This window comes from Dermacentor andersoni, chromosome 1, assembly GCF_023375885.2.
Source record: "Dermacentor andersoni chromosome 1, qqDerAnde1_hic_scaffold, whole genome shotgun sequence".
Taxonomy (NCBI): domain Eukaryota; kingdom Metazoa; phylum Arthropoda; class Arachnida; order Ixodida; family Ixodidae; genus Dermacentor; species Dermacentor andersoni.
In genome coordinates, this window is record NC_092814.1 from 194047856 (window position 1) to 194075380 (window position 27525).

At 45.2% G+C, this 27525-nt stretch overlaps 1 protein-coding gene across 1 annotated transcript in view; it reads right to left on the reverse strand.

The window, feature by feature from the left end:
* Nucleotides 1-3706: 3706 nt before the first annotated feature.
* Nucleotides 3707-27525, reverse strand: part of LOC126547321 (uncharacterized) — a 147220-nt gene continuing 123401 nt past the window's right edge. The window contains exon 4 of the mRNA XM_055062914.2: nt 3707-14118. Coding sequence (XP_054918889.1) covers nt 12941-14118 — 1178 coding nt within the window. The 3' untranslated portion in view covers nt 3707-12940. The remainder of the gene's footprint in view (nt 14119-27525) is intronic.

The following is a 27525-nucleotide window of genomic DNA, read 5'->3' on the forward strand; positions in this document are numbered from 1 at the left end:
CCTGCTCCGCCAATTGATTCTCAAGCGTCTCCCTGCATAGTGTGCATGGTTCTGCAAGCGGCGGGGGACTTGCCCCTCGATGATCTTGCAGTCCTTGCAGGCAGGTTGTGGCACCGGTGATTTCTGCTTTCTACAGCACCGCAAAAGTGAGTGAAGCTTCTTCCAATTCATTGTCTGGGAATGTCACTGCAGGAGTATGTCGCTAAATGTGGAAGTCGAGCGGATTGAGCGCCTTCTTGAAGCACTCAAGAATCAAAGGGGGAAACGCCCTCCGCCTCACGCAACCACGCGTCATCTTCTCCTGACAGTGCACGCATCTGCTGGTACCATCGCCGCTTTAGAGAAAATGCAAGAAAGTGCGTGGTGTCCTGCGCCCATAAGGAAAACATGCCGGCTACGCACTGAGAGTGGCTTGTGCGCAGGCTCAATGGCACGCCGCTGTCGGAATTTCCACTTCCAAAAAAGTTAGTTTTTAACTGATCAGCAGACGCCGTCTAAAGCTATAATCCGCCAACTTCACAGAAGGATTTGTGTGAAGTATCTGGCAGATCCAAACCCCGTTTATTTTATGTCGTGGACACAGGTGCCGAGGTCAGTGACATTTCGGCGACGCGTGTGGATCGCCAAGGACACGCCACATATATTTACAAGCCATGAACGCCACGCGAATTGCAAGCCCATTTTTATGCTTGCACGCAGTGTCACCGGTGTTGCAGGAGGGCACTGTGTAGGCTGAATGGCTGCTGCTATATGCCAGTGATAAATATTCTTTGCCGCTTATGCACTGCTCTGCAAAGCCAGAATAAACAGAACCTTAATGGTACAGCTGTATCAAACAAGTCAGCACTTTTGTATTTCTTGTTCTGTCTTGCCAACTTATTTATGTTAACATGGCTTATCCGAGCTCCAGAACTTGAAGCTACAATGGTTCAATGAAAAAGCTTGATAAAAACATGGTACATAATATAAAAGGCTACACCATATCGCATTTATGCTTTTCTAAGCACCAAAAATAAAAGCAAAAATGTTGACATCTACTTTTTTGTAAATTCTGGGGTGGAAGGGAAGTTGAATATAGTTATTTATTTCATGTACGCGCCATGACAGCATGTGACATCTTAATAGAGTGGGTCCACCACGATCTGTGTACTGGTGAAACTGTCTACTGCTTTTCGACGCATCTGTGCATCACGATATCAGAGTCCACTGAATGTCACCCTCTTTATTTTCGTCAAGGAAGTTATTATATATCTACCTGACTCTAACGAAAAACAATATGTCAGTTTATACAGATAAAGTATTCTTTAAATACGATATTTTTGTTCATTTCACTGTAAGAGATTCATTACTACGAGAGAATGAAGGACGAAGTTCCTTTTTTTTTTCATTTGACACCGAAACGTTGGTGCCGGTATGTCAGTATGACGATTTGGAAATCAAAGCATTTTGTCGTATAGGGGCCATTGTGGCAAGCAAACGTTCTCGAAAATTTCCAAGTTCAGTCTTTGGCTCCTTGAGGATACAATACAGTCCATCTACCGATAAAGAATCGAGTAGGCCCAAGAAGACACCAGTAAGATTCGTGTCACAGCCAGCTGTTGCGCAAACTTCAAAGCAGCATCGTCCCCCGTCTTTCTTTTTTTCGTGCATTTTTGTGGCTTATGAAGCCTCCTTTCATGGTAGAGTCGCTTTCTTGGCATTGCAGAAGCATTACTAACACAGCTCTCTTTTTTTCTTTGCTGTCTATTTAATACACAAGCAACGACAACAAGGTTGCTCACGCCAAAAACGTAATGTTTTTTGTTCCAGGTGAGTATGCTATTTGGCAATCCAACCCACCACATGATCTCGTCAACATTAAGTTTTAGACTTCTTACAAAAAAGCCAGTCACCAGACCTCTCCCTAAGCCCGGTGATAAATTTTGGTTACACACCAGAGATAGAGAATTTATTGAGGAAACGCAGAGAGGGCTACCTGAGGTAATGTCCTCTAGCTTGCTACTCTGCTAGAAGTGGGGGAGAAGAGGAGAAGAAAAGAAGAAAATACACACTAGAAGTTGTAAAGCACCGTCCAAGGTGCTTTACACCTTGGCGTTATACCGCAAGATTCTTCAAAAAGAATCAGTAGTAGCCGATATATAAGCAAATGAAACGCTGGGAGGCCATACTGCGATCAGTGAAGCTACCTTCCCTGCAGCAGAGGCTCTCTCCTGTTAACAAAGACGTACATCGACCAAGTAAAACTTATTAAAAGACAAGACGTTTCGGCTTTCATACGGAAGCCTTGTTGACAATGGGGTGAGAAAGGTTGAAGTGCCTGTGTAAATAGGCTTCAGAACGTGGCACAAGCACCGCACGTAAGAAGGGGAGAGTGGCAGGGGCGCCTCACACAACGACTACGCACACTATTGACTGGATGAAGTCTACTCTAATCAGCCAGGAAAGAAACAGGAAGTCGCGTCTGTACCTGGAGTCCCTCGAGATACAATCAACAGGACACACTCTCAATCGAAATGAAGGAACCCTCCCAACGTCTTACGCGCGTTGCTTGCGCCACATGCTGAAACCTATTTAAACAGGCACTTCGACCTATTTCGCCCCATTGTGAACAAGTCTTCCGTATGGAAGCCGAAACGTCTTCCCTTTTAATAAGTTTTACTTGGTCGGTGTACGTCTTCCTTTGTCATGTCTCATCCCGACCAGACGGGCTTCCGTCGAACTCTCGATTACTCTCTCCTGTTCCCTCGACCAGCGCCCGCAAGTGACATTACTCTCCTGCCTTCTACGACCAGCCCTGAAGATCCAGCTCATTTTGGTCCCAATTTTCGCCTACTTTCTTTTGTCTCCCTTGTTTCCTTGCTACGCAGTGCACTTCCAGAGGTTTCTTTGTGTGTTCTGCGCTTATCGGAATTCCCCGACCTGTTCGTCCTGCTTCTTCGTTCGCTGCAGGCGCTAGCGCGTGACGTGGAAGTACGGCACATTTGACGTCATCTTGTGGGTGGGCCGAGAGGCTTCTTTGAGATGAAGAAGCCTGGAATCCTGTGTGAGTTTTCAGCTGTTGTCACGGTGTACATCGATGTAGTGCTTTGCAGACATCATCACCGTCTTGTGATCTAAGCACCATGTTTTACTGTTTGCGATCTCCATACCTGGTGGAGTGATTTGTGGGAAAGGTCGAGTGAATGGAAATGGAGAATAAACAAGCACATATTATCCTTCTTGTGTCCATCTAAATTTTTGCACTGATGACACTTAATTTATTAGCATGAACTATCTAGGCTAGAGATTACCTATCTTTTTGGTCCCTTAGGTTACTTAACGGAGTGGATAAGATGATTGCTGCGGCATGTGATTACATAAATATTAGTTTACGTGTGACATCAATACTGGGAGCAGTAATTGGCGATTTCCATGACATTGTCCAATTTATTACGTTTTCATCGTGCGTAGCAGTCCTGCACATATTGCGCAAGTTGGTGGTACCAGGCCATGGACTAAGCATAGTATGTCAGGATCCAGCGGACAAGCGGTGCATTGTTAACAAGTTCTAAATAGGCATATTAAACAACGCCTTACCTGTCAGTGGTGTGCCCAGTAATTACATATATTTGTCGTGTTTCAGTGTAAACGAAGAAACATTTGTAGGATACCATGAAGATATTCTTCTGTGGAGGAAGAACACTCTTCCTATCAGAAACACGAGATATTTGGTGTTGTCCAGGAACGGTCTAGACACAGTTTTATTTGAAGAGTCCATACAAAAGGAGAGGGTTCTAAGAAACGTTCACAGTGGAAAAGGTCACACCAGCATTTCATGATTGAGCAAATTAGGGCTGCTCGAAATGCATATGGGAGAAAATTTTTTATACACCTCTTCATAGTGTTGCAAATTCTCAGTAACTGCGACTGTCCGCCATTGTGGAAAAATGTAACTTTAGTAAAACTGCATCTATTTTCTGCGTGATCACTTCCCAGCCAGTAAAAGTTATTCAATTCACAATTTCATGTAAATTGTTGGGGCACACAACACCTACTTAAATGAACGTGTAGTAAGGCCCCTAATCAAATTTACTTGCAGCAATAGGCGGTAATGCTCCGGTCCTTGTTCATATAAAATGTTTGGGCTTCTTCATTTTTGTCGTGCCAAAAGAAGCCAAAATGGCAACACTGAATTGTTCTATTGCGGTACCTCCTAGATACAGTAACTTTTTGTGAAATGTCCAGATATGTGCCCGTTGTACTTGCTTTGACTGTCACTCTGCTAATGCAAATTTTATATTACGTGCATTCTTGAAGTTGCCATTTCAGCATGTGAACAGAAGCTTTTCTTTTGTACCAGCTACAGGACTACTTGGCTTGAACTTTTATGTGTATTTTTCATAAAATGTCAACAATATTCAGAGGGGCTCAAAGAAAGCAAATATCATTTTTGAAGTAAATGCTTGAAAGCTGTGACTAGCTCAGACAGGGCAATCTGCAGTAAGGGCATTAATTAGCCTTTTGCAGTCATGAGCATTGACCGTTTTGTTGTTGTTCTGGTCAGAAACTATTTCATGCATTTAGACACCATGTAGAAGGAGCACTAATGTGAACAAACTGATAGAAAGTTATCTCAGACGCTTTCCTTTGTTCCTGAGGCCCTCGTAAAGTGTGCAGTCTCCAGCCAGCATCACGTTGTGGGTGATAAACAGAGGACCTGTGTTCTCTAGTATCTTGATCATCACTTTCTTCTTCAGTGCTCTCATCAGAGGACGCCTCGGGGCAGTTAAAGGCAGAGTGTATTCCTCCTCGAAACTAAAATTCTCTTAATATTCACCAAACTCACAATAGTTCTTTCCATAAAACATGTGCCAGGAAAGCGTCCCCCTTAGGTGCACTGTGGCCCCCAAAACTGGATAGGAATCGCGTGAAGTGCGCTGTCAAAACAATTCTGCCCTCACACGCAGATATTCCGAAGTGACAGTTGAAACGTTCCCCTAAATGCACCACAACAAACACAAAAGACAAGCAGTACACACATCTGGTTCGAACCAATAAGTTCGCGCGTCAGGAGAGCCCCGTTACGTGACCACAAAGAGATAATGTAACAGCATGCCTTAACTGAAGGATGAATGAGCCAACTTGCTTACTGAAAACACAGTTACTTGAAGCTAACACGATAACACAGTAGTATTGTGCAATTCAATGCCCTTAACATGTGCTCTTTCGGAGTATATATTGCCTCTTTTTACAGCATAAACGAAGTGACTAGCGTAAACATTCTCTGCAACGTTACTAAGCAGATATATTGCGTAAACAAACTACAACGGAGTTGATAAAATATAACCGTTACAACCGTATGACGTACCTTATGTCGATTCACTCAAAGAATAATAATTGAGAGCAAAATAACAGAACAATCAATCGGATAAACTGCCATTCGCATGCTGCCAGTCACATGCCCAAATATACTAAGGTAATAAAACAGAAGTTTTCAAAATTCGTTTATAATCTTGTTCTCCTTGGTCACTCCCATGGCTTTCAATTCTGGCAGCATTGTACAGGAATTGTTAGGTGTGTAGTACATTTGTCATCGCACAAAGACAGTAACATTTGTACTGTGAGCTAATTTCCTCATTGTAGTTCTTTCAATATTAAATCCCTAAATGACTAGGCAAAATAAGCACGTGTACATAATTCCTTAGGAGTGTGGTACGTCTTGCTCGTCGCGAGCTTTGGTGTAGGGTTATAGCTATTACCCAGGTTTTTGTTTGTAAGGTATAAAATGTCAAGTAACATGGGTCATAAGGTTTCCTTTGATCAAGGTGGTTTTGAAGAAAGCTTTAAAGGGTCCCTGAAACGGTTTGAACAAATTTTGTAGACGCGTAGGGTACAGCTACAGTAAAACATTAGCGCCACAGTTAGGGTGAAGCGTCTGATATTAAAAGAGCTACGGACGATTACAAGTTGCTTTCCTCCATAACCATTCTTTTTCTCCTCAACTCGTTCACTGAGTGATCGGGGCCTTCACTGGTTCTGCGTCATGATATTACGTCATGTTGTCTACTTCAGGTGCTCGGAGCCAGCGCACCAAGCCTCTCCACTTCTCCGCTAGCCGCCTTGCCATCGATCCCCAGCAAGAGCTATCTAAGCAGCGTGCGTTGCAAGCGTTGTGTCGCAGCGTCGACCGTGTGCAGTTTCCGGTAACCGCAGGCAAGCTGGGCGTTTCGATGGATAAGCGGAGGCATAAAGTCCCTCCATACTACTAAAATGGTAATGAAGGGGCTCTGGCGTAAACGTGAGCGGCCTGAGTGGCCTGCACGGTGCAGTCACCTGGTGGCGCAGAGCTTAACCAGTCAAACACAGAGCTAATAGAACTGAGTCTGTAACTAAGTATAAAAGATTTGTAACATTTATAAAGACAACGTTTTCACAGTTACGCTGCTGCCAAAATTTTACACCAGCAGTAAAGTAGAAAACTCTTGGTTACTGCTGTATTAGCTCTGTGTTTGTCTGATTGAGCTCTGTGCCACCAGGTGGCTGCACCCTGCAGGCTACTCGCGTTTGCGCTTCCGCCTATCTGGCAGAATGCCCAGTCCGCCTGCATTTCACGGAATACCGTACCGGCCAATACTCTCTATGCGGTAGTAATGCTCCGGCGTGAAGTGACGGCTGCAAAAGCGTAGATGCTGGCGCCGATCCGATACCGACAGTCCGATGCGCTGCAGCCACTCCTGTCGCATGTTGCATTGCAGAGGGACATGATGTCACAGCTCACATGTCGCCGATTGCTAGATTTGCAGCCCACAACGTAACAAGGGCGATCCACTGTACTCGCGAAAAGGAAGCTCGAGACCTACACTGACCGCGCTGCTCGAGTAGACACGGAAAACGTTGTAACACAAGAAGACGACACTTGCTGTGTGCCGGAAGTGCTTGAGTGTAGTGATAAATTGTCGTTGTTTATTCTCTTTCTGTTACTCTTTATAGAAACAAATTAACCAACATTCAAACTATTACAAGGAACATTTGTTCACCGTGAAGTCGGAAAAATTATCGATGACATGCCCTGGGCAGCCAATCAGATAGCTCGCTCTACTGGCGTCATATGGTCACCTCATTGGTCACCTACGGCACCTGGTCAGGGGCGGCTGAAAACTCAGCCGAGTGGCGACCTTCGATCGGTAGCGATGGAAATCTTTAATACCTTATAATAAATTGCACGCCTTATTAATGCGTCAATTAATGATCGGAAGGACCTACCCTAAAGAATCAGTACGTTTGTACAAAACCGTCAAAATCGTTTCAGGGTTCCTTTGAGCTTGATTTGTGAACACACTAAAGCCCTCAATATGTTTTCAGGAGATCATGGTAAAGTGGCACTGGAAAGAGGAAGGAAGAATTTGGGATTCTTGACTCATGTTTCCCATCCAATGGCAGTCATGCACCACTCGCATGAACACAAAATGCGCAATGGGACACACTGTAGCTGTAGTTCTTGACGATTGTGGAGCAACAATAGGCAATGAGGCCAAAAAGAAATATGTCTAATTAGTTATTTGTTGTCATTTTCATTGTTAGTTCCACTTGCTCTGAATAAATCATATACATGTTTCAAAGAAAATCAAAGCATTGGGAAACAATTGTACATTTAGTGATGACAATGCCAATGCTTAGTTTGTAACAGAGGGTGCACTATGGCACTAATATTTAGTATAAACTTTCCTGAACAACCTGACACACAGTATGTCACTGAATTTGTTGAACGTCTGTAAATGGGAGAGTCAATCTGTTCTGGGGCTGATGTAAATGCCATTGAGTACTTTTTACAATAAATTCAGCTCTTCAACAACTTACAAGTAGAAATCTTGATTTCCAGCAGAACAGTCATTCGTCTCCTGCTCATTGGTGTTGCTTCACAGCATTCTTCCTAGCAATGGCCTTAAAACAGACAACAAAGCCTAGTTCTATGTGTCCCACAATAGGTAGTTATAGCTTAACGTTTACAGTTCGCTCCTCTCCGACCAATGTATCCTCACAATTTGCACACAGCCACCCAGTAGGAATGCTAGAACACATGCACACAATACTCATGCCAGCAGCAGAAGGCAGAACGCTGCTTGCTCCGCTGGCGAGCCAATAGGGTAGAGCATGACGGTGTATCCGCTTGGCTTCTTTATCGTTTGGAACAAAACTGGCTGCGTGTCACTTGCATCTCTGGGAGACACGCTTACTAAAAATTCAATACCAACGCTGTTCTTTACACTCTCTGAGTGAGTGACACGTGAGCAGAGTGGACCGTAAGCGACGCGTAGCTAAAACTGTCTTATATTTGCAAGTGCATCAGTACCTAAGCGCATTGACAGTGTTACCGCTTTGCAAACAGTGACTGAAAAATACTTCACCTTCATTCAACATGAGTAGTCATTCCCAAAAATCTTATAAGCTGGTGCATAGGAGACCAGAGTCCTTTTCAGCTCCTATGGCAGGACTCCTGTAGCACTCATTGTAGTTGATTTGAAGTTGAAGTGCTCCATATGTTACAAGAAGTGCTACAGAAATCTCAGCCAACCCACAGCCAACACTCAATCTTCACACCAACATTCCTTCTCAATCTTTTAGAGCTTCGGTGCAAGGAAAGTTCTTAAAGGGCTACATGAAACGTAAATGAATAATCAAGAAACTTCCCGAAATGACAAGGACACAAGGGAAACACAGACTCAGTTAACATATGCACACGTTGCATGCCTCTAAACATCTCCTACTGCGAGCCTACACTGTGTTGTATTTGTCTCACTTTTGTGTCATCAGTTGTCATCCAGCACATATAGACATTCTTCAGTTGAATGCTCCTGGCTCAAACTGAAACACTTCCTCACAGTAACATGCGTGGCGATAAAAAAAAAAACGTTTTGGCAAAAGCTGCACATGGTTTCCATATAGAGGCAGTGTGCCTATTCGACAAACACTTAGCTGAATTCAACAAATGTGCGCACACTTGCTCGGTTCTTTGTAACAACTCTATTCCAGGCTAATTGCTGTACACGTTTTAAAGCAGGGAAAATTAGCTTGAACGTGCAGAATACAGATGTGTATTGGAAAACATGTACATGGCATTGAAACAACAGAGTGATCTATAGCACAACCACACACAGATGCGATAACCCTTATACAAGTCACGGATCAAAAAGTGGCTTTGGGGCAACTAATTAAGTTAATGCCTGCAACAAATGTTTGCTGTAATAAGTATAAAATTGCCAAAGGTAGACTTATTTCTACCTGACTGACGTGGAAAGCTTTTGAGAGTTTGGCGCATTTTGTTCATGCGTTATTGTGAGCCGAATGAACTAGGAGGCATCTTCTACAAAACATGTGTACAAACAGCATGAATGGCGTGTGCGAAGTACGAAGAGATGCCAAAAGTACACATAGGTTGATCAATGCTCTCAGTGCTCTAGTGAACAGATAATGAGTGACACAAAAAATAATACTCGTATTACACACTGCATACATTGAATGTCACTTCAACCACAAGACAGAAAATGTGCATTTATACAACTGACAACTTTGATCCCAGACTCAAAAACAACAGTCAAAAAGTGTTTTGCTCAGTTAGCAATTACTGAGTGCCAACACATATTCCCATATGTGGAACAACACCACCACACTTTGGCCACAATTATGACTGATATACATTTTTCAGAAGAAAGAAAAGCACAATATTGGCTAAGACAAACATCACGTATCTTTGTTGAAAATGCTACATTTGGCACCGGGATTTTCAAACCACAAAATATGGAACGAGCTTTCTCTGCTTACGAAATTCTCAAAGAACAGCATTTAGGGTTAATCATGACTTCTTCCATCATAAACAGTAGCCTTGTCTGTCAGCACCACACGGGTGTTAATGTCCAGAACTCCATAGCCACATCAAACAGAAGAATACAGTCACTTACTGCAGAGTTACTCTGCCTCCTTAGTACAGCCATTGTTTCTTCATGCTGGCGTATTTTGCACTAGTAAGTTTCTCCAGACTGGTGCCGTATAAAACTGGTAAGAAAATTGAAAGTCTTCTTCTCACCAAGCCTGCGTAGCGCTTTCTGACATAGAGTGCTTGCAATTCCGAAACGTACCTAAGTGCATGAAACAAACATAACACAGCCTTATGGGTCCCAGGAAAAATGACAAAACACAGTACACAAGACATTTCTTTTGCAGGTTTAGCTGCAGCCAATCACAAAACACAAGCTGTTTCTGCATTAAAATGATCCTCATAACCACGTTTGGTTCTGAGGCTTGGTGCATCATCTGCTTCCACTGACGGAACTCGCCTTTTTTGGCACATCTGCGACCTTTGGTCACCAAAGAGCCAAATGTTGATGAAACTGAATGACAGTTCTTTAAATGTCTGTTGCAGATGCACATAAACAATTGGGAGTATTCCTCTTTCACATGCCTGGATTGGTGCAGAAATCCGCACAAAGGCACATGTATTACTTTTCCCTTTCCATGATATTATAGCTAAACTTTCTGGAGGCAAGGAAGCAACTATATTCAAAGGCCAATATGCTGATTTTGAAGCAACATCACAAAATGGTTACTGGTGATTCAATCTAATCACAAAGCTGATCTAGCATTCATACCTTTTTATTGATAATTTGCCCTGATCATAATGTACTAAAGCTAACGCAATAACAGGTCATATGTGCAGCATGTGATGCCTCAGGCTACTGTTCGTGAATATTCAGTAACAAGAGCGCATAACCAGAAGCAAAGCACCATATGCACGCGAATAACACCCCATTTTGTCGACGTAGAAATCACAACTACACATGTACATGTTTCGATTGAAAGCAACCTTCATTTACAACAGCGGAATTAATTCCCCAAGAGGCTTGGCCGACGATGTAGCAGCATGAGGTAACTTTTGAAAGACAGTGCACGTTACGCATTTGCTGTTTGCTGCCCCACTCGAAGGCTCTGGCCGATATGAGAATTACGTACCAGTGCAGAGCCCTCCTGCACTTTATCTGGGGTTTTCAAAGAGATATTTCTGCTATTTGTAATGCAGTGCAGTCCACCTATAACAATAGCATTGATATCAAATCTCATTAAACGAGGGTGTTGTCACATAGTACGAGGGGGCGCGAAAAAGTAGCGAGAATCCTTTGTTGAATCAGAAAGGTAGGTAATAGCGACCCACGCGGCTAGGCACACGCGCTACACAATGTCCCGCATCAGCTGGCGAATCAGCGTCCTTGTGAAAAGTTTTGTCTGCTTATATCGTTGCTTTCTTTTGAGCCTCTGTCACCGTCTTCGTCGGTTTTGCGATGGTGGACGTCAAAAATCAACGTGTGTGTATCAAGTTCTGTTCTCTTTTGGGAAATATTTTGAATCAGATATGTTCTTCATTTTAAATTTGTGTTGCAAGGTCAGACAATCAGCCAGCATTTTTAAGTTAATAGCCAAGCGCTTCCATGATGCAGTTCGTAGGAAAACGATCAAATCTGTAGGACTAAGGCCAGTGGATTGCGCACCACGACAACACTGCTGCCCGCATAGCAGTGAGCATGCTGCATTTCTTCAGAAAACTTCTAAACTAACGCTACCTTACCTCACTCAACTCTAATTCTCAAAACTTGCCCCTTGATTGAAATTGAATTTGAACTTGAATTTCCAAGATTGAAACATTAGCTTAAATGAAAGCATTCTCAAGATCTAGAGGAGATAATCAAGAAAATGACGGAAGCACTGGGGGTCATCAAAATGCAAGAGTTGCTGAACGGTGTTGAATAACGAATAGAGCGGTTCAACAAGTCCATTGCCTCGGAAAAAGTGCAATATTGAAGCATTTATCTTTTGAATCATTTGAAGAAATATCATAATTATAAAAAACAATTCTCGTTACTTTCGGGTCCTGCCTCGTACATCTATAAGACACAGAAAATCAGCTCAGAGATAACTGTGCAATTATAATAATAGAATTTCGACTTCAAATTTTTCATCAGTGTTATATGTAGACTCTGTTATAACGGGTTCAGCTGCATGCAATGTGGACAGAAGAGGGCATGTTTCGATCATTTTGTCAGAAGTCAGTACAGCATCATGATGTGATTAACAGTGTCGTAAAGACGACCAGAGAAACGAGTGGTGCAGCCCGGGATATCTCTGGGGGTTGGGGAGCTCGCATTTGACCAGAGGAAAGGGGGGGGGGGGGGGGGGGGGGCGTCATATGCACGGTGTGCCCTCCGTCTGGCTACGCCCCTGAAAGAAACTAGGAGAACAACACGCGCACACAATGCCAGTACTTGTGTTGTGTTTGTCACTTTCATGCTTTTCTCATTAGACAGTTAATTATATCGCATTTGCTAGCATACACCTTTCACCCCAAAAAGAGCAGCAGAGAGAGTTAGTATGTATATTTAATTTTGCATTCCTTGATGAATGCTACGTGTTATGGCATTGCAGCGCTGAGGTGCCTCCTTGTGCTGACAGCTGTTCGCATGTATTAGATATATCAGGCTACTCATTGGCTGCTGCAAACACTAAAATATATTCTTACTTTCAGGGGCTTTCGCCCATATCCTCCGGATGAGAGCCAACCCTTGACTCTATACCTGAGTCAGGTAATGTCAGTTGTGCATCCTAATTTATATAACGCATCCAACTGCACACTCGAGAAGGACAGCCCCTTAATAGTGGCGTCCTTGTGCTGCAAATACGAGCCAAATTCATTAAGTTTGCTCAGCAAAACATAGCGACTTGGATGTTTTATCGTGTACAAAACAGCAAACCATTTGCAACAATAAGTCTAATTGTTTAAATCTATGGCATAATCCTCATGCTAACTTTGTCACCAGATTACAGATTTCATAATGCCTTTCCAGATGGGTACGAGACATACTATGACCGCTCGCATGAGTCTACCACTTACTCACGTATTGAGACGTACACTGACCCATTAAAACATCCAGCGCTTCTTAGCCTTGACAGATGCAGCACTTCGAGTACCAGCCATCCTGTCAAGCAGCTCTTGGTCTGCCAATGGCAGCACAACGCACATGAACACCTGGCCTGAGCGTGAGTCCGTGGGAAACATGCACACAGGCGAGAACATCTCTCCTGTGTCAACGAATGCACGTATCTTGGCATACAGCTCTGGATAGCAGGCACTCAGGTCGACGCCCCTGATTTCCAGCTGCCTGATGACGTGGTGTAGCCCTTGAAGGCGCTGCTTCTGGGGCGGCAGCAGGCCGTTGGACCCTGCCGTAATCGGCGACGCCACTGGAAGGATAAGCGTCTGCACGTCGTCTTCGGGCAGCGGCCCACTGAGTCGAAGTTTGACCGCCTTGACGACCATCTCGCGCGAGATGGCTCCGGCTCCAGAGGGCGTGACGGCTTCGTAGGTCACGCACACGGCGACCAAAAGGACAAACTTGCGTTGGGGATCATACTGGTCGCACAGCGCGCGCACACGCATGTACACGCGGGGTCCCATGTCGTGCGGCTGAAGGTCGTCGCGAGCGACGTAGAACATCTGTCCACGCACGCCGGCGTCGCTCCAGCCGCGCTCAAGAAACTGGGCGGCCCTCTGCGCCCCCTGAAAGACGAGCCGGATGACGCCGCGGCCACGGGAGAGGAGGCCTCGCTGTGCGCACACCGACAGGTGCTGCCGCGATACCTGATCGAGGCGGATCTTCTGGAGCACCTCCTGGCACAAATTAGAGATGCGAGTCAGCGCGCAGCGCTTTGCGTCACGGTGCCGGTTGCGGCAAGCACGGCTGCAGAAGTAGCCGTAGCAGGTGGGACATGTGTGCACTCTGATCTTGCCCACTCCCGTTTTCGGGAGAGGCTTCTGGCAGTCGTTCCACTGGCAACGCAATGAGGCGGCTGAAGCGGCCGTGGCGGAAGCTTTGTCGCCGACGCCGCCAGCAGCCGCGACGGCGCGGGGACCGACGGTAGCGAACGATACGGACTCCTGGTCCGACGTGGTCGTTTCGGTGCCGTAGCCCTCAGTCGCCGTAGCACTCACGTAGAAGCCCGGCGGCGGAGGGTTCTCGGAATCCGAATCCCCGTCACCTGTCGCGTCGAATGATATTCGTGCGTCGTCCGCTTGGCTTTGATGTTCGGCCGAAGCGTCTAGAGGGCAGTTTAGGAAGGACGTGGAGAACAATAAGAAGATCGTGTTAGGAGCCACTGAGAGACATCGGCGCCGCACACACACGCCTACACACACACATACTATACAGTATGTTATAAGGCATAAGGCTAAGAAAATACACGTCCTGTACAAGTACGCTGCTTTCCCTGGTTTTCTTCTGAGTATTACATTGAGAAAACTACACTGATCTGAGCAACATTATGCAGCTTTAGACAGCACTAAAGTACTAGCACGAATTCTCACGCAGCTTGAGAAAGAAATCGCTTTGTCATCCATTATTCGTAACGCCCGAGCTTACTTGGGAGTAGAAAGAAAATCTGGGGGCTTGTTAAAAGCGTCGCTTTTATGTTTTTGAATGCCTTTTAATTTCAAATACAGTGTGTCACTAAAGTCATGGTGCACTTTTTACCGGTCACAGGAAATCAATGAAAGAAGATAGAAATGTGAAATCTTCACTAAATAAAACTCTCCAAGTTCCATACCTGTTCAGTGCAGTTCGTTGTGGCCTCCATTTGTTGCCCTATATACACGCATCTAAATTCTTCCCGCACACGGTTAAGGACATCTGGTGTAACAGAATAAATAACGTCTGTGATTCTCTGCTTTAAATCATTAAATGGCGGCGCCTCGTTGTACACGTGACGATATTCACGTTGCACTTTGGTCACGGGTTCGAATTTAGCAAGCCACAGAACACACTGAACTTTCCTCTGTACTGTCCACATCTCGGGTGGTGTGGGCGTGGGCCGATCAGCTGCTGCGCAGTTCGTGGTGCTGCGTCATCACCGGTGTGCGCACACCCTTACACATCACACTGCGGGAGCTTGGAGAGTTTTCCATTTATTTGATGAATATTTCACATTTCTTTCTTGTTTTGTTGGTTTCCTGTGACCGGTCAAAAGTGCACCACGACTTTACGGACACACTGTACATGGCCGGAATATGATAATATTACATTAACTGCTTTGTTCCCCAGCAAACACGATAATCCTAGTAAAACTGCACTGTTTCCTGCAGGAAATTTCGATATAATTAGAATTTTGTTAAAGTCATTTTCGTGCGTTTTAAATGTCAAAACTTCACAAGCCCTAACGAAATACTTTCTCAAGAAACCGGAGCGACAGTTTCGCGATCAGTCGTGCCAGCCGTCGTTTTGCATGTTATGAGTATGACGAGCGACACCGTCCGGTAGCGTGCAGAAAAGCTCGCTCTGGTGCGCCCACGACCTCCTGCTCGAGCGCGCCGTCAGGTGGCGCTGCACGTGATCGCCAGCAAGCCTACGCCGAACTTACATTTCTTGTTTGTTTGCAATGCTCCGGCGAAATATTTAGCACTCTAGTAAAATGCAGTAGCGGCACGCTAAGCGGTGATATAGGTTACAGTGCCACAAAACGGACATGACGCCACCGGCGGTAACGAAATAAGGAAAGGGTCCTTCTCGACTCTGCCTTCTGTGGAAGAAGAAAAATCTTTTCCACCGCATGCTGCACGCCAGGCATTTTACCCCGTTGGCTCCGACAGCCACTTGCTTGCACTCGCCGGCAACTTTTGTATGCGGAAATTCTTGAGCAAATAGTCAAGCCTGTCTCGGCCAAAAATAATCTAATTTCGTATATTTAACAAGGCCCGGGCACGCACCGCTAAATACGCAAGGCCTAGGACTCATTCGCAACAAAACTGTCACGCAGATCGGGAAATAAACATAATAAACAAGAAAATAGTTTGTCAAATTGTGGCGTTGGTTAAATTCAGGTTCGCAGCGAAAGTCGCCACTCACCATCGCATGAAATGACGATTTCAAGCGCTCTGCACCCTGCCACAACCATCACAAATGATCATTTCGGCTTTCTGCTAACGAATCAGGAAAACGATGCAACCCGCAAATTTGTAATTTGAGATGAGAAGGAGTGAAATTTTGTGTATGCAAGGCCCGAGAGGTTAGACTAGCACAGCGTTTGAAGCGAATAGTTTTTCTTTCTTGTATTTTTTTCGAATACATTTGAAACACCTTTTCTTCCGGCACAAAAAGAAACGTAAACAAAACGTAACGCCCACATCCCCACACCCTGTGCTGGAGGCAAAACGAGTGACACTATAAGCAGCTCTAAAGTGCGGCTACGCGATTGCACATTATACGGTATAATTTAACAACATACCACATATACAAGGTTACGAAAAAAAATTACTGGGGATCTTTTTTGTTCACCGTTGCTTCCTGTGCTTGAAATATGCGTAATAATTTTAAAAAATATTCAGGCAGACGGCACAGCGGTCTGCGAGTTTGTCAGTCCTTTCTGTAAAGAGAGGCACCTATGTCATTTGCAAAGTTCTTTAACCTTTTGCCTACTTAAACTAATTTTCAAACACCCTATCACGGATCCATTTCTAATTTACTCAAGTTGCCTCATCGGATAAAGGCCGTTTTGTTTGCGTAATGTGCTTTTCTGTGCCGGAAGCGCATTCTGTCCACTGCGCATGATAAAACGAAGAAAATGCAGTGATATATCAGAATGCCGGGCAATACCTGCGAGTTGATGTTTCTCTGAATGAGCAGAACTATTCTAGTAAATAGAGGGCGACCCCTTCCCTCTGCATAGTGGCAGCTTGTAAGCAAAACACGCTCAGCCAAGCTAAGCAAAGCATCTGAGTGAACTGCTACTGACGCTGTGATCATGTGAGCGCTCGCAATTGTTCAGCCCTGCTAAATGCAGGCAGCAGAAAGCAAATGGACAAACAGGACAGACAGTGGTGATGACGCTTGCACATGTTACAACAGGCACGCCAACGGAACGGTTCTCATCAGACACGCACCGACGCCTTTTCGATAACAATCGAACGACACTACTGTGCGTTGTGTAAAAAATAGTTTTAAAGAATTAAAAGGCGAACACTGAGAAACGAAACTGCCCAGAGAACTAACGACGTCAACTGCTGACAAGCCTTATGCAATCCAGAGTGCGACAGAGTGCGCATGCCTGCATTGTGTGCGCAATGCAGATAAAGAAGCACTGTGTATGCCATGCAGACACGTCACGGAGCAAGACCGCAGACCTCCCGACACTTTACTGACCTTCCAGCAAGCTCCTTTTCCTTTCACAAACACCTTTCGTTTAGTTTTTATTCGGGTGAGTTAAGGGGACACTAAACTGAAAACCAATCAAACCAGTTCAGACTGATACAGTATTCTTTAAGTATTATGTGTTCATTCGTTTGCTAGAAAGTGGTTGATCACTAATAGAGAACGATAAGCTAAGCCTTCCTTTCTTGAGTTTCGCGTCCGAACCGCAGCATGCCATAGGACGCAAGGTATTTTCTCGTTCTAGCGCTGAAAATTATATCGAAACTTCGTAGGCAAAGTATTTGGTTAATTTATAATGCAATGCATTTGGCGAGAAAACGCCATCGATATCCATGACGCCATAAGAAGCTGGCGCAGGAAGTTCAGGGAGGCGTCGTTCGCCATCCGCATTTTTTCATTCTTGCGTATTTTTCTGGCTGACCGAGCCACCGCGCAGGTAAAATTGGCCTTTTTTTGCTATTGAGAAAGCATAGCTTATTATTCCAGCTTAACTTAATGCTCCTCTTTAGGGTTCCTCTGAAGTTTCCAACAAACCGCGCTCTTATGCGCGTGCCGACTACGTGTGAATTCGTCCGTAAATACATTGACCTGCGTGCAAGATTACTGACATTCCTGCAAGGAGTGTTCCTCAAGCTAAACCTCGCGAAGGGGTGGCACCTTACTCTGACCAAGAGAAAATTTGCCCGCCGCGCCGAATCCTGGCTCTACCACGCTCTGATCACACCGTATATGACTACCGCGCGATGCGACCACCTGCAGATCGCGCTGAAGACGGGAAAGGGGGAAGTATGGGGAAGAAATGGCCTTAGTGTTGGTTGGTAACAACTTTATTTATAGTACTGCAGAGCTTTCGCCGACGGGGCCTTAGGTCTCCCACGTGGGGACGTCGAGGTGTTCCCTCGCCGCCGCTTCGCCGGCCTGCTGGACGGCCCAAAGTTGGTCGCCGAGGCTGGGGCTGCGCAAGGCAGCGGCCCACCGCGGCGGAAGGGTTCCGGAGTTAGCACCGTGCGGGTTTTTGTTACAGTCCCAGAGCATGTGAGTTAAAGTGGCTATATCAGTGTGACAGACCTTGCATATATTTGTCGGGTATGTAGCGGAGTAGAGCCTGTGGTATTGTGCCGGGTTAGGATACGTGAGTGTCTGCAGTTGTCTGAGGGCCACCGTCTGCGCCCTGTCCAGCTTGTCGCTGGGCGGAGGGAAGGTTCGGTGGGCCAAGCAGAGGGCCTTGGTAATTTCGTTGTAGCTCGTCAAGCGGTCTTTGGTGCTGTCCCTTAGACGATGGTCGCCGGCGCGGTTCGCGAGCTCGCGCGCCTTTGCGTGTGCCGTCTCGTTTCGGTTGCGATGGCCTTAGTGTTTCCTGCAAAAATTATTAAATAGAACTCTGCCGATGCGAATGACTGGTATTAGAATCGATTATGTATAATATTCCTGCTTGTGCCTTCAGACATTCTTGTGTTGCTATTTATTGTGATCTAACGTTTTAATTTCCAATAAATCGTGTTTTTGTATAACCATGAATACAATAAGTTTCTTCACACATGCATTATCATTGCGGATCGTTGCACGTACAACGCAATATTTTGTTCAATATTATGAATTTGCAACGTCACAAAGTTGTGTGAGGCCAGAGGGACGTAGTAAGTGAAACCAAATCCACGTACTGACGATCATTCCCATGCTGGCTGAACCACTGTGTTTGCAGTTGCTGTAGACACCAGCGCCAGAGTTCCCTTTAGTAAAGTTTGTAGCAAGCTCTGTAAGAACTACTGTGTGTCCGAAAGCGACGCAGCACAGGTGATACCGGGTCAACAGCGGACACGCTTTGGTATCGGATGAGCTTTATATTGCTGTTGCCGTAAAATGCGGACAGAAAGCTATGTATGCTGGTTACGAAAGCCGCATGATGCAGACAGAACTGGTGGGAATTCACAACTAATTAATTGATCATCAAAGTTCGTTAGCTTATCAACGAATGAGGCGAACGGTATGTTGTTCACACTCATCTACAGTTGCTCAGACTATTTTTGTCAAGTGTAGTTAGTTAGCTGACGAAGTTTAATTATGCAAAATTTTAAATACCCGTTTTCGGGCATGAGTCGCACTTGAAAAGTTGTAGAGCCTGCTCAGAAGCAACCAATGTAGTTGTTTCCATGACGTTATCTTTAACGTGGTTCTATTTCCCGAGGGTCTAGAGAAAGCACGCGAAGTATAAAAAAAACGGAAGTGTGCTCCTATGTGTCTACGCTCTTACTGTTACTGTTATGCTCTCTTACTGGCCACAGATGCGTCACACAACAAATCAATACGTGGTCAGCTGCGATCAATGCCAACGCCACAAGCGACCTTGAAACGCTCCGTCAGGACTTCTCCACCCACTGATTCCGCCGCATACAGCCTTTGGACAAGTTGGTATCGACCTCCTGGGCCCCTTTCCACGGTCATCAAACAACGACCGACGGATCATCGTCTGTGTTGACTATTTTACTCGGTACGCAGAAACAGCAGCAATACCCTCATCCACCACTGCTTGCGTCGCAGCTTTCTTGTTGCGTTTCATTATTCTACGCCAGAGCCCACCTCGCATGATCATAAGTGACCGCGGTAGGCAGTTCGTCGCTGACGCTGTAGATCTGCTTCGTCTGTGCAGTGCACATTTCCGACACTCAACGCCGTATCGTACACAGACCAATGGTCTTGTTGAACGGACGAACCGATCTGACGAACATGCTGGCCATGTCCTTTCTAGCTTCGTTATGCCCGATCGCTGCAGACCTGCCTTTTCACCATCCTACCGTTTTCTATATATACCGAAGATTAAATCCGAGGCCCGACGGATAGCACGTCTTCGCACGGTGGCATAGCAAAACCACTCAAAACTGCGGTACGACAACACTCATCAATCAGTTTCTTTTGAAAAAGGCGATTTAGTGCGGCTTTGGACCTCGCCGCGCAGGCGCGGCTTGTGCCGCAAGTTTCTGTCGCATTATGTTGGCCCGTTCGCCGGTTCAGACCGTTTGATTGACTTACGTGGTCGCATGCCTTTTGTCTACAGGTCGGCGGTCTAGCAAAACCCAACTTGCACAGGTTGCGTCCCTTAAGCACTATTATCCCTTCACTGAAAATGACTCCCCCGGCGGGATTCGTCTTCGAAACGGGGATTGTGACGCGGCGAAAAAAAGGAGGTTGAAGAATAGGAGGAGGACGACGACGGTCCCTCGCTGTGGCGAGCAGCAGCATTTCAACGGCTATATTCACGATCGATCATCTCTGCCAGCCTTCATGTGTAAATAGACACGCAATCATCCGTAACAGCGTTATGCCCAAATGGCTTTTCTGTACATACATCTTTTCCTTTTGCTTTGTATCCTTTTTTTAAGCTGTACGATATATTTTTGTTCGGTTACCTGTGCGCCAGTATCAAAACCTCATGGTTTTTTCTGGGCACATAATCTAAAGCTGGGATTGATTAACTTATTTTCATTGACACCGACGCATTGTTCGTGTTTTTCTCCGTCGTCGTTCGGTCGTGAATTCACCTTGGCTTTGGTTGATTGTAAACTGTTCCTTTTCATAATTGTCGTTTTCTATTTCATGTTTTTTTTCCCCTGTATTCGTACTTCTGTATCAATGTTTTGTTTACCATGCTGCAGCACTCAGACCTTAGGCTATTCCTGGGCACGTTAAATAAACATTGATTGATTGATTGATTGATTGATTGATTGATTGATTGATTGATTGATTGATTGATTGATTGATTGATTGATTGATTGATTGTAAGGAGATGTTGGAGCCTTGTAGAGACGCCAGCTACTCCTCTGTTCCGACGTGCAATAAAGAGAGGAACAGCGTGAGAAGAACAAAGTCATAGCGACACAAGTTCACGCAAGTAGTTCCCAAGTCGCGACACATAAGCCAGAAGTTGGAAATTCAAGTTCGCAGGCTAGAATACAAGTTCAATGCTCTCCATGGAATGTCATACATCGCGGGTTTTTCTTTATAGCCCGAAGAAGCGAACCACATAATATATAACGCCATGAAAACAACTTCTTTGGGTGTTTCTGAGCACTCTGTGCAACTTTTTCAAGTACATCATGTGCCATAACACGGATGTTTGAAATTTTGCGTAATTACATTTAACAAGTTGGCGAACTAATCGCAATTCAAGAAATAGTCTAACTCAAGACGACCACGAACAATATACCGTTGGGTTCATTCATCAAAGGCGTCAAGCTCTATCTTTAATGTTTCGTTCTAGCTACGTGAACCAGAGGCCTGATGTATAAACCAAAGCAATCCTTAGCCACAGAAACTCCTTTCGCTGAATTCTAACTCGTACAAGACTCTGTAATGTCGTGCGCCAAAATTAGCGGTCGATATTTATTCTCCCGGCGCTACCCTCAGCGGAGGCTTGGCGCAACCTAAAAGACGAACAGATACTGACCCAATGTGAGGGTATAAACAAATCGGCTAAAGGAAGCCACCTGCTCACCCACGCATTGATCAGGTCAGGGAGACAGGACTCGCTACACAGTTCCCCCAGTTATGTAATAAGCCGAACTTGAGGCATATTTAGAATAATGCAAAGTCAGTTTGTCTGGGATGAGGGTCACGTTCATTTCTGTAATACCAGCAATGCCTTCAATTGGAGTGACACTAAAGAAGACCGTTGACTTAGCTGTATCGATGAAGTGCACTTCTGGAATACCAAAAACCACTATCCCACCGTGAGCGGAGTCTTGCTAGGCCATAAAAAATCCAATAACGAAAGACGAGCTTAAAGTTCCCGCACTGGCTTCTCGTAACGTCGTCTTGTTTAGGAAGAGTGTATATGCTGTTGTTCCGGGCTATTTCATAGTTTATCCTTAAAGCTTGCATTGCATGGCTGCGTTTCGAGGGGGAAATTCAAAGAGGTGTAATTTGCCCTTCGTTTTCTCCAGTATTATTCAACCTTTTTTTCTAGCCATCAAAAAAATCCCTCACTAGGCTAAGCAAAGTTTGGGATGCTCTTTACTGCATATTTAAAAGGACGCTAGAGAGAAACGCTGAATAAGTTTAGATTGATAAGGTATTCTATCGCGACACTTCATTTTTTGCGTAATATAGGTTCGTTGTATGAAAAGAAAATGAAAGTCATAATTTCATCTCCTAAAATATCGCACCAGAGACCTCAATGCCGGTATGTCAATGTGACGTCAAGGATTTCAAGAAAGCGAAATAAATGAGATGCGAAAAGCAGGTTGGTAAACCGGAAGATAAACATACAGTTTGCTGTCCTGCTCTGAGGAAGTAAGGACTCACCAAAAGTTTTTGAAGTTTGCTAAGATCAGTAGAACTTGTTGGCTGGGCGAGTTGGTTGAGATCTAATGAATACATTGTTGCGCTAACAGGAAAATAAGAACTTAGGAGGGCAAGTAAGAAACGATAGGTCCAGCGCTGAACTTCAACTGATTTTACTCTCACAGCAGAGTATGGAGAAGCAACAAATGCGCATGCGTACATCAGTTGTGTCTAGAGCGATTACCGGGACGTTTTTAACACCTGCATCTCGTTGTCAAACAGAAAAACAGACTTATCACTAACGCAGCTCGTGCCTTTCTCTTTTACGTGATGTGCCTCCAAAAGTTCCCTTGCTAACGTATCACCACTCCTGCCGATTATCTTAATCTCACACAGTAGTGGCTGGAATTTGCCTGCCAAGCAAACCATGCATTGCGCAGGTAAATGCGCATTACCTGTGTTAATTATAGACAATTCATGCTCCCAGGTCCGGTTACTTACACATCTCCCCGTTTTTCCCACGTAGGACTTCCCGCATTTCAGCGGTATCTCGTATACAACGCCCACCGCACATTTCACGTACGGTCTAGCGTGGTTTTTCTGGCATCCTGACTTTTTGTTAACGCGGCTTATGCACGGACACAGTCGAGCCAACGTGCGTCGCGAGAAAACAATTGGCACACCAAACCTAGTAGCGACTTTCTTCAAGTTGTGGGAGAGTTTGTGGACGTATGGCACCACTGCGGGTTTGAATCCTTTTTTGGTCAGGGCTAGGCATATGCTTCTTTTCCCGTCGCTTTCTGGAGCAATGTTTTTTGACACCGCCCCTACGACCGATCTCGGGTAGCCGGCTGTGGTAGCCTCGCGGATTGCTTATCAAAGCTAGCCTGCATCACGTGAGGGCACGACTTCATGAGAGCAAATTCAGGGCAAAGAGTGGCTATTGCTCTTTTAACCAACTTTGAATGGGAAGGGATTTCATGCGTAAAAAGCATGCCCTTCCCATGTAGTCTAAAAACTCCTAAGACCTCGTTAATGCACTGGTCAACGGTAAAATTATGGTTATTTTTTAAAAGAATTAAAAGAAAAGATGGACATGTCTGAAAGCCTTAAGGTAGAACCTATCGTCAAAGGAACTGTGCAGGTCGCGGTCAGTTGACGCCAAGAAAATGTCACACAACACAGGAGTGACACAGGAAGCAATGAAAATTCCTTGCCGTTGAACATACAAGTCCTCGTTAAAAGAAATAAAAAGTCGACTTTAAATAAAATTCCAATAAAACCATAATATTGTCAATAGACATACCCACTAGATTCGGAAAATCTACTGGGCTGTTGCGGTCAGTGCAATCCCCAACAAAGGCGCACATTTCCTGTTGAGGCACTGAGTAAAACAAATCAACTACGTATACAGAAAAATCGGGTGCGATAGAAGCGTTTCCTTTCAGGAATTGAATTACATCTCTAGATCTTTTAGTTAGGGGGGATGTGTCAATGATCGGGCCCGGGAACATGAATTGTCTACAATTAACAAAGGTAATGCGCATTTACCTGCGCATTGCATGGTTTGCTTGGCAGGTAGATGCCAGCCCTTACTGCGTGAAATTAAGATAATCGGCAGGAGCGGTGATACGTAATTTCAAGGGAACTTTTGGAGGCATATCACATAAAAGATAGAGGCACGAGTTGCATTGGTGATACGTCTGTTTTTTCTGTTTGACAAAGAGATGCAGCTGTTAAAAACGTCACTGTAATCGTTCTAGACAGCACTGATGTACGCATGCGAATTTGTTCATTCTCCCTGCTCTGCTGTAAGAATAAAATCAGTTGAAGTCCAGCGTTTGACCTGTCGTTTCTTACTTGCGCTCCAAAGTCTTTGTTTTTTTCGGTTAGCGCAACAATGTATTCATTGGCTAAGATAAGTCTTTGGATCTTTTTAGAATAAAATATACTCCAGCTTTATCAAAAAGAAATAATGAATTAGGCCCAAGCATGTAAGACGCGTAAAAAACCATGACTCCGCGGCGAGCTGGTGCGGGAACATAAAGGCGGCGTCGCCGCCCGCCTTTTGTTTTTGCGTCTTTTCTTGTAGCCTCTTATCCTAGACAAGAGCGTTCTTTTTCTCTTTCTTTTTTTCTTTCTTTCCTTTTCTGTTACACGGCTAATGTACTCATACAGCTCAATATATTTTTTATCTTCAGTGTCCCTCTGACGTCTGCACATTGTGCCCGCATGGCCAGATAATGAATCTGGATTGGTAGTTTCTGCGTCTTCTGTTGCTTCTGCCTTTTCTAAAGTTTTAATAGTTTGTCGTTGAACTTTATTATTGGCATGACGTCTGCTCCTTGGACTGCTGCGAGCTGGGGCCAGACCGCTCGCGCTGCCCTTCACACCAAATTTGCAAGCGCTTGCTCGGGAGTCGCTACAGGCAACCGGCCGTTCACCATAGCAGCGCATGTCGAGCTGTTCTTGGCTGTTCTTGGCTGTCTAATGACCCTTTGAAGAGGAACTATCAGTGTATTCTCGCGGTGTGCGTCAGGCCATTAGCACGAGGCAGAGGAAGTGGCAGCGCGAGCTTTATTCACGTGTCTGCGACAGTTCAGTGTATTCGTGTTTCGACTTGCTATAAACACTGAAAAGGTGTGGAGAGAAGGGAGCATATTTGGAACTTTGATATTTCAGTTTTGTGACATAAATCACAGGTACGAAATATCTACTCAGTTTCTCACATACGTAACTGAATTGTCTGTCATGAAATCTCACTGTCCTGCATGTACGAGGTCGTCCACACTTTGGACGAAGACCTCATCAGCTAGTATTAAATTCATCATAACTTCGACATTTCTCCTGCTTTGTGGGAGAGAAGTTGTTTCTATATGGCTTTTAATACCGATATCTATCGACGAAAGGTTTTTCTACCAGCCTAATTTTAAGTTTAGCTGCTACAACCACTTAAGTACTATTGATGAGTTTCCCTTAACGGTGAACGGCCGAGAACGCTACAAGTACCATCAGTGATCATAGTCGCTCCGCACTGCAACTTATGCTCGCCCTTCCTTTGGATGATGCCTCTGACGTAGATGGTACAGATGAACGCCTGATACAAGCTCTCTGCCGAACGGTATGTTACAACTGGGAATATGATTATGCTGCCGCTTCATTATTTTCCTACGCACACTTGCTTCAATATTCAGCTGACATCAGTCCCCGTATTTTTCTCATTCTGTTAACACGATACCTGCATTTTACAGCGAGTACTTATTGTAAATCTGCTTAATATCGTCAGCGGGGTGCTCTGCATGCATGCAGGGCCGGTAGCCCTTGCCATCCCTAGATGCCTATCCTATGCAATGCATGCCAGAAAATGCTTTTTTAATTGTCTGTTGTGGTTATGCCTCACTAAAAGTGGACAGCATTGCAGAAACTATATGGTTGGGGTCAGCTGTGGCCAGGGATGTCGCCATAGATGACCCCAACTATATAGTTTCTGCAATGCTGTGAAATGCAACAGACTCTAACCACATTCAGTCGAATGGCGACACATGGACGATATACCTGTGAACCCCCCCCCCCGCCCCCCCTTGCCCTCGCCGTATTTTCGTTTTTTTTTTTCAGTAGATGTACTTTGCTCTCTATTTCTGTTTTATGTTGGTAGCTCCCCTTCCACCGTTCTGCAGTGTGGGGAGCAAGCCGGATTTTCTGTTCTGGTTGACCACCCTCCTTTTCTCGTTTTATTCGTCTGTCTTTTCAACCACGCGCTGGGCGCTCATATAAAGCGTACTAGCCAAGAAGCTACGGTAACGGGCTTTAACCAGTTAACGCGCAGGGACATTTGCGGCAGCCCGAATGGCAGTGTGCCGCAGCACTGGGTCAGGGCGCCGCTATTTCTTTTTCTTTCCCCTACGCAAGTAAACTGCCCACACCATCGCGTCTCTGCGCACCAACTCGCGCGGAGCTTCTCGCGACCAATTGCGATTGTTCCGGAGCAGACGTCACAACAAAATGGTGGCGCCGGCGGGCAACGAGTAAAATCATTACTAAATTGATTGAACGATTGCATGCAGCCGATATCGTATAACGACAAAGCGCCAGCAGGAAATTCAGAACTTCAAGCAAGTAGGACTCGTTTAGGTCATATGTGAGCAATATTTTGACGTCATTTTCGCACTGCTAACATGACCGTTATCTACAGCGTTTTTTGTGACGACGAACGTGTTTCGTCGATTCAAAGCACGGAGCTACTAAAACGCTAGCTGTTTCCTTCGCTAGTTACACATTCGTCGAAAAGAAGCAGTGCTGCTGGAAAGTATCACTGAAGCATTAAGAGGTCGAGCGTATGTGCTGTGAACAACAGGAAGCGACACTCGCCACAAGCAGAGCGGACATCGATAATGCAGAGGGTGTATATTTACAAACGGTGCTCTCTACGCCACGGAATTCGACTTGCACACCGGTGACAGCGTGGGGTCGCACGTGGTGGTGGTGGTGGTGGTGGCGGTGGCGGTGCGACGAAAGCGCAACACAGGGGAGAACATAAAACAAAGGAGAACAAAAATAAGGAACGGGCAACACTTACTCTCCGGAACAAATCATCGGAACGGAGACTTGAGCATGTGCAAAGCGAAGTCACTGAGTCTGGACAGTTTCGCTGACAGCCAGAAAGAGAGGAGATTCCACGTTAGCAAAATCTGCGAACAGTCAGATGCCCTGCGACAGCTTGCCATGTGCGAATTGTCGCGCACAGAGCACAGACACCAACAGCACTCACACCGCGCCCTTCTGTGTATGCACACCTAAAGAAGTACAAAAAAAAGCCTCTCGGAAGAGCATTGCTTGGAAAGCCCTGTTCTCACCGCTGATTATACGCTGCGGTATATGTATAAAGACACACGCACTGCTCGCACTAAAATACGGCGCGAAATGCCTTCATGCAGAATCTCCATTCAAGCTATTCCTGTGAGGCAAAGGGCTCGCAAGAGCCTTGCAGCCAAGATGGTATGCAGATTGTAGGAGTGGCTCACGAACCTAA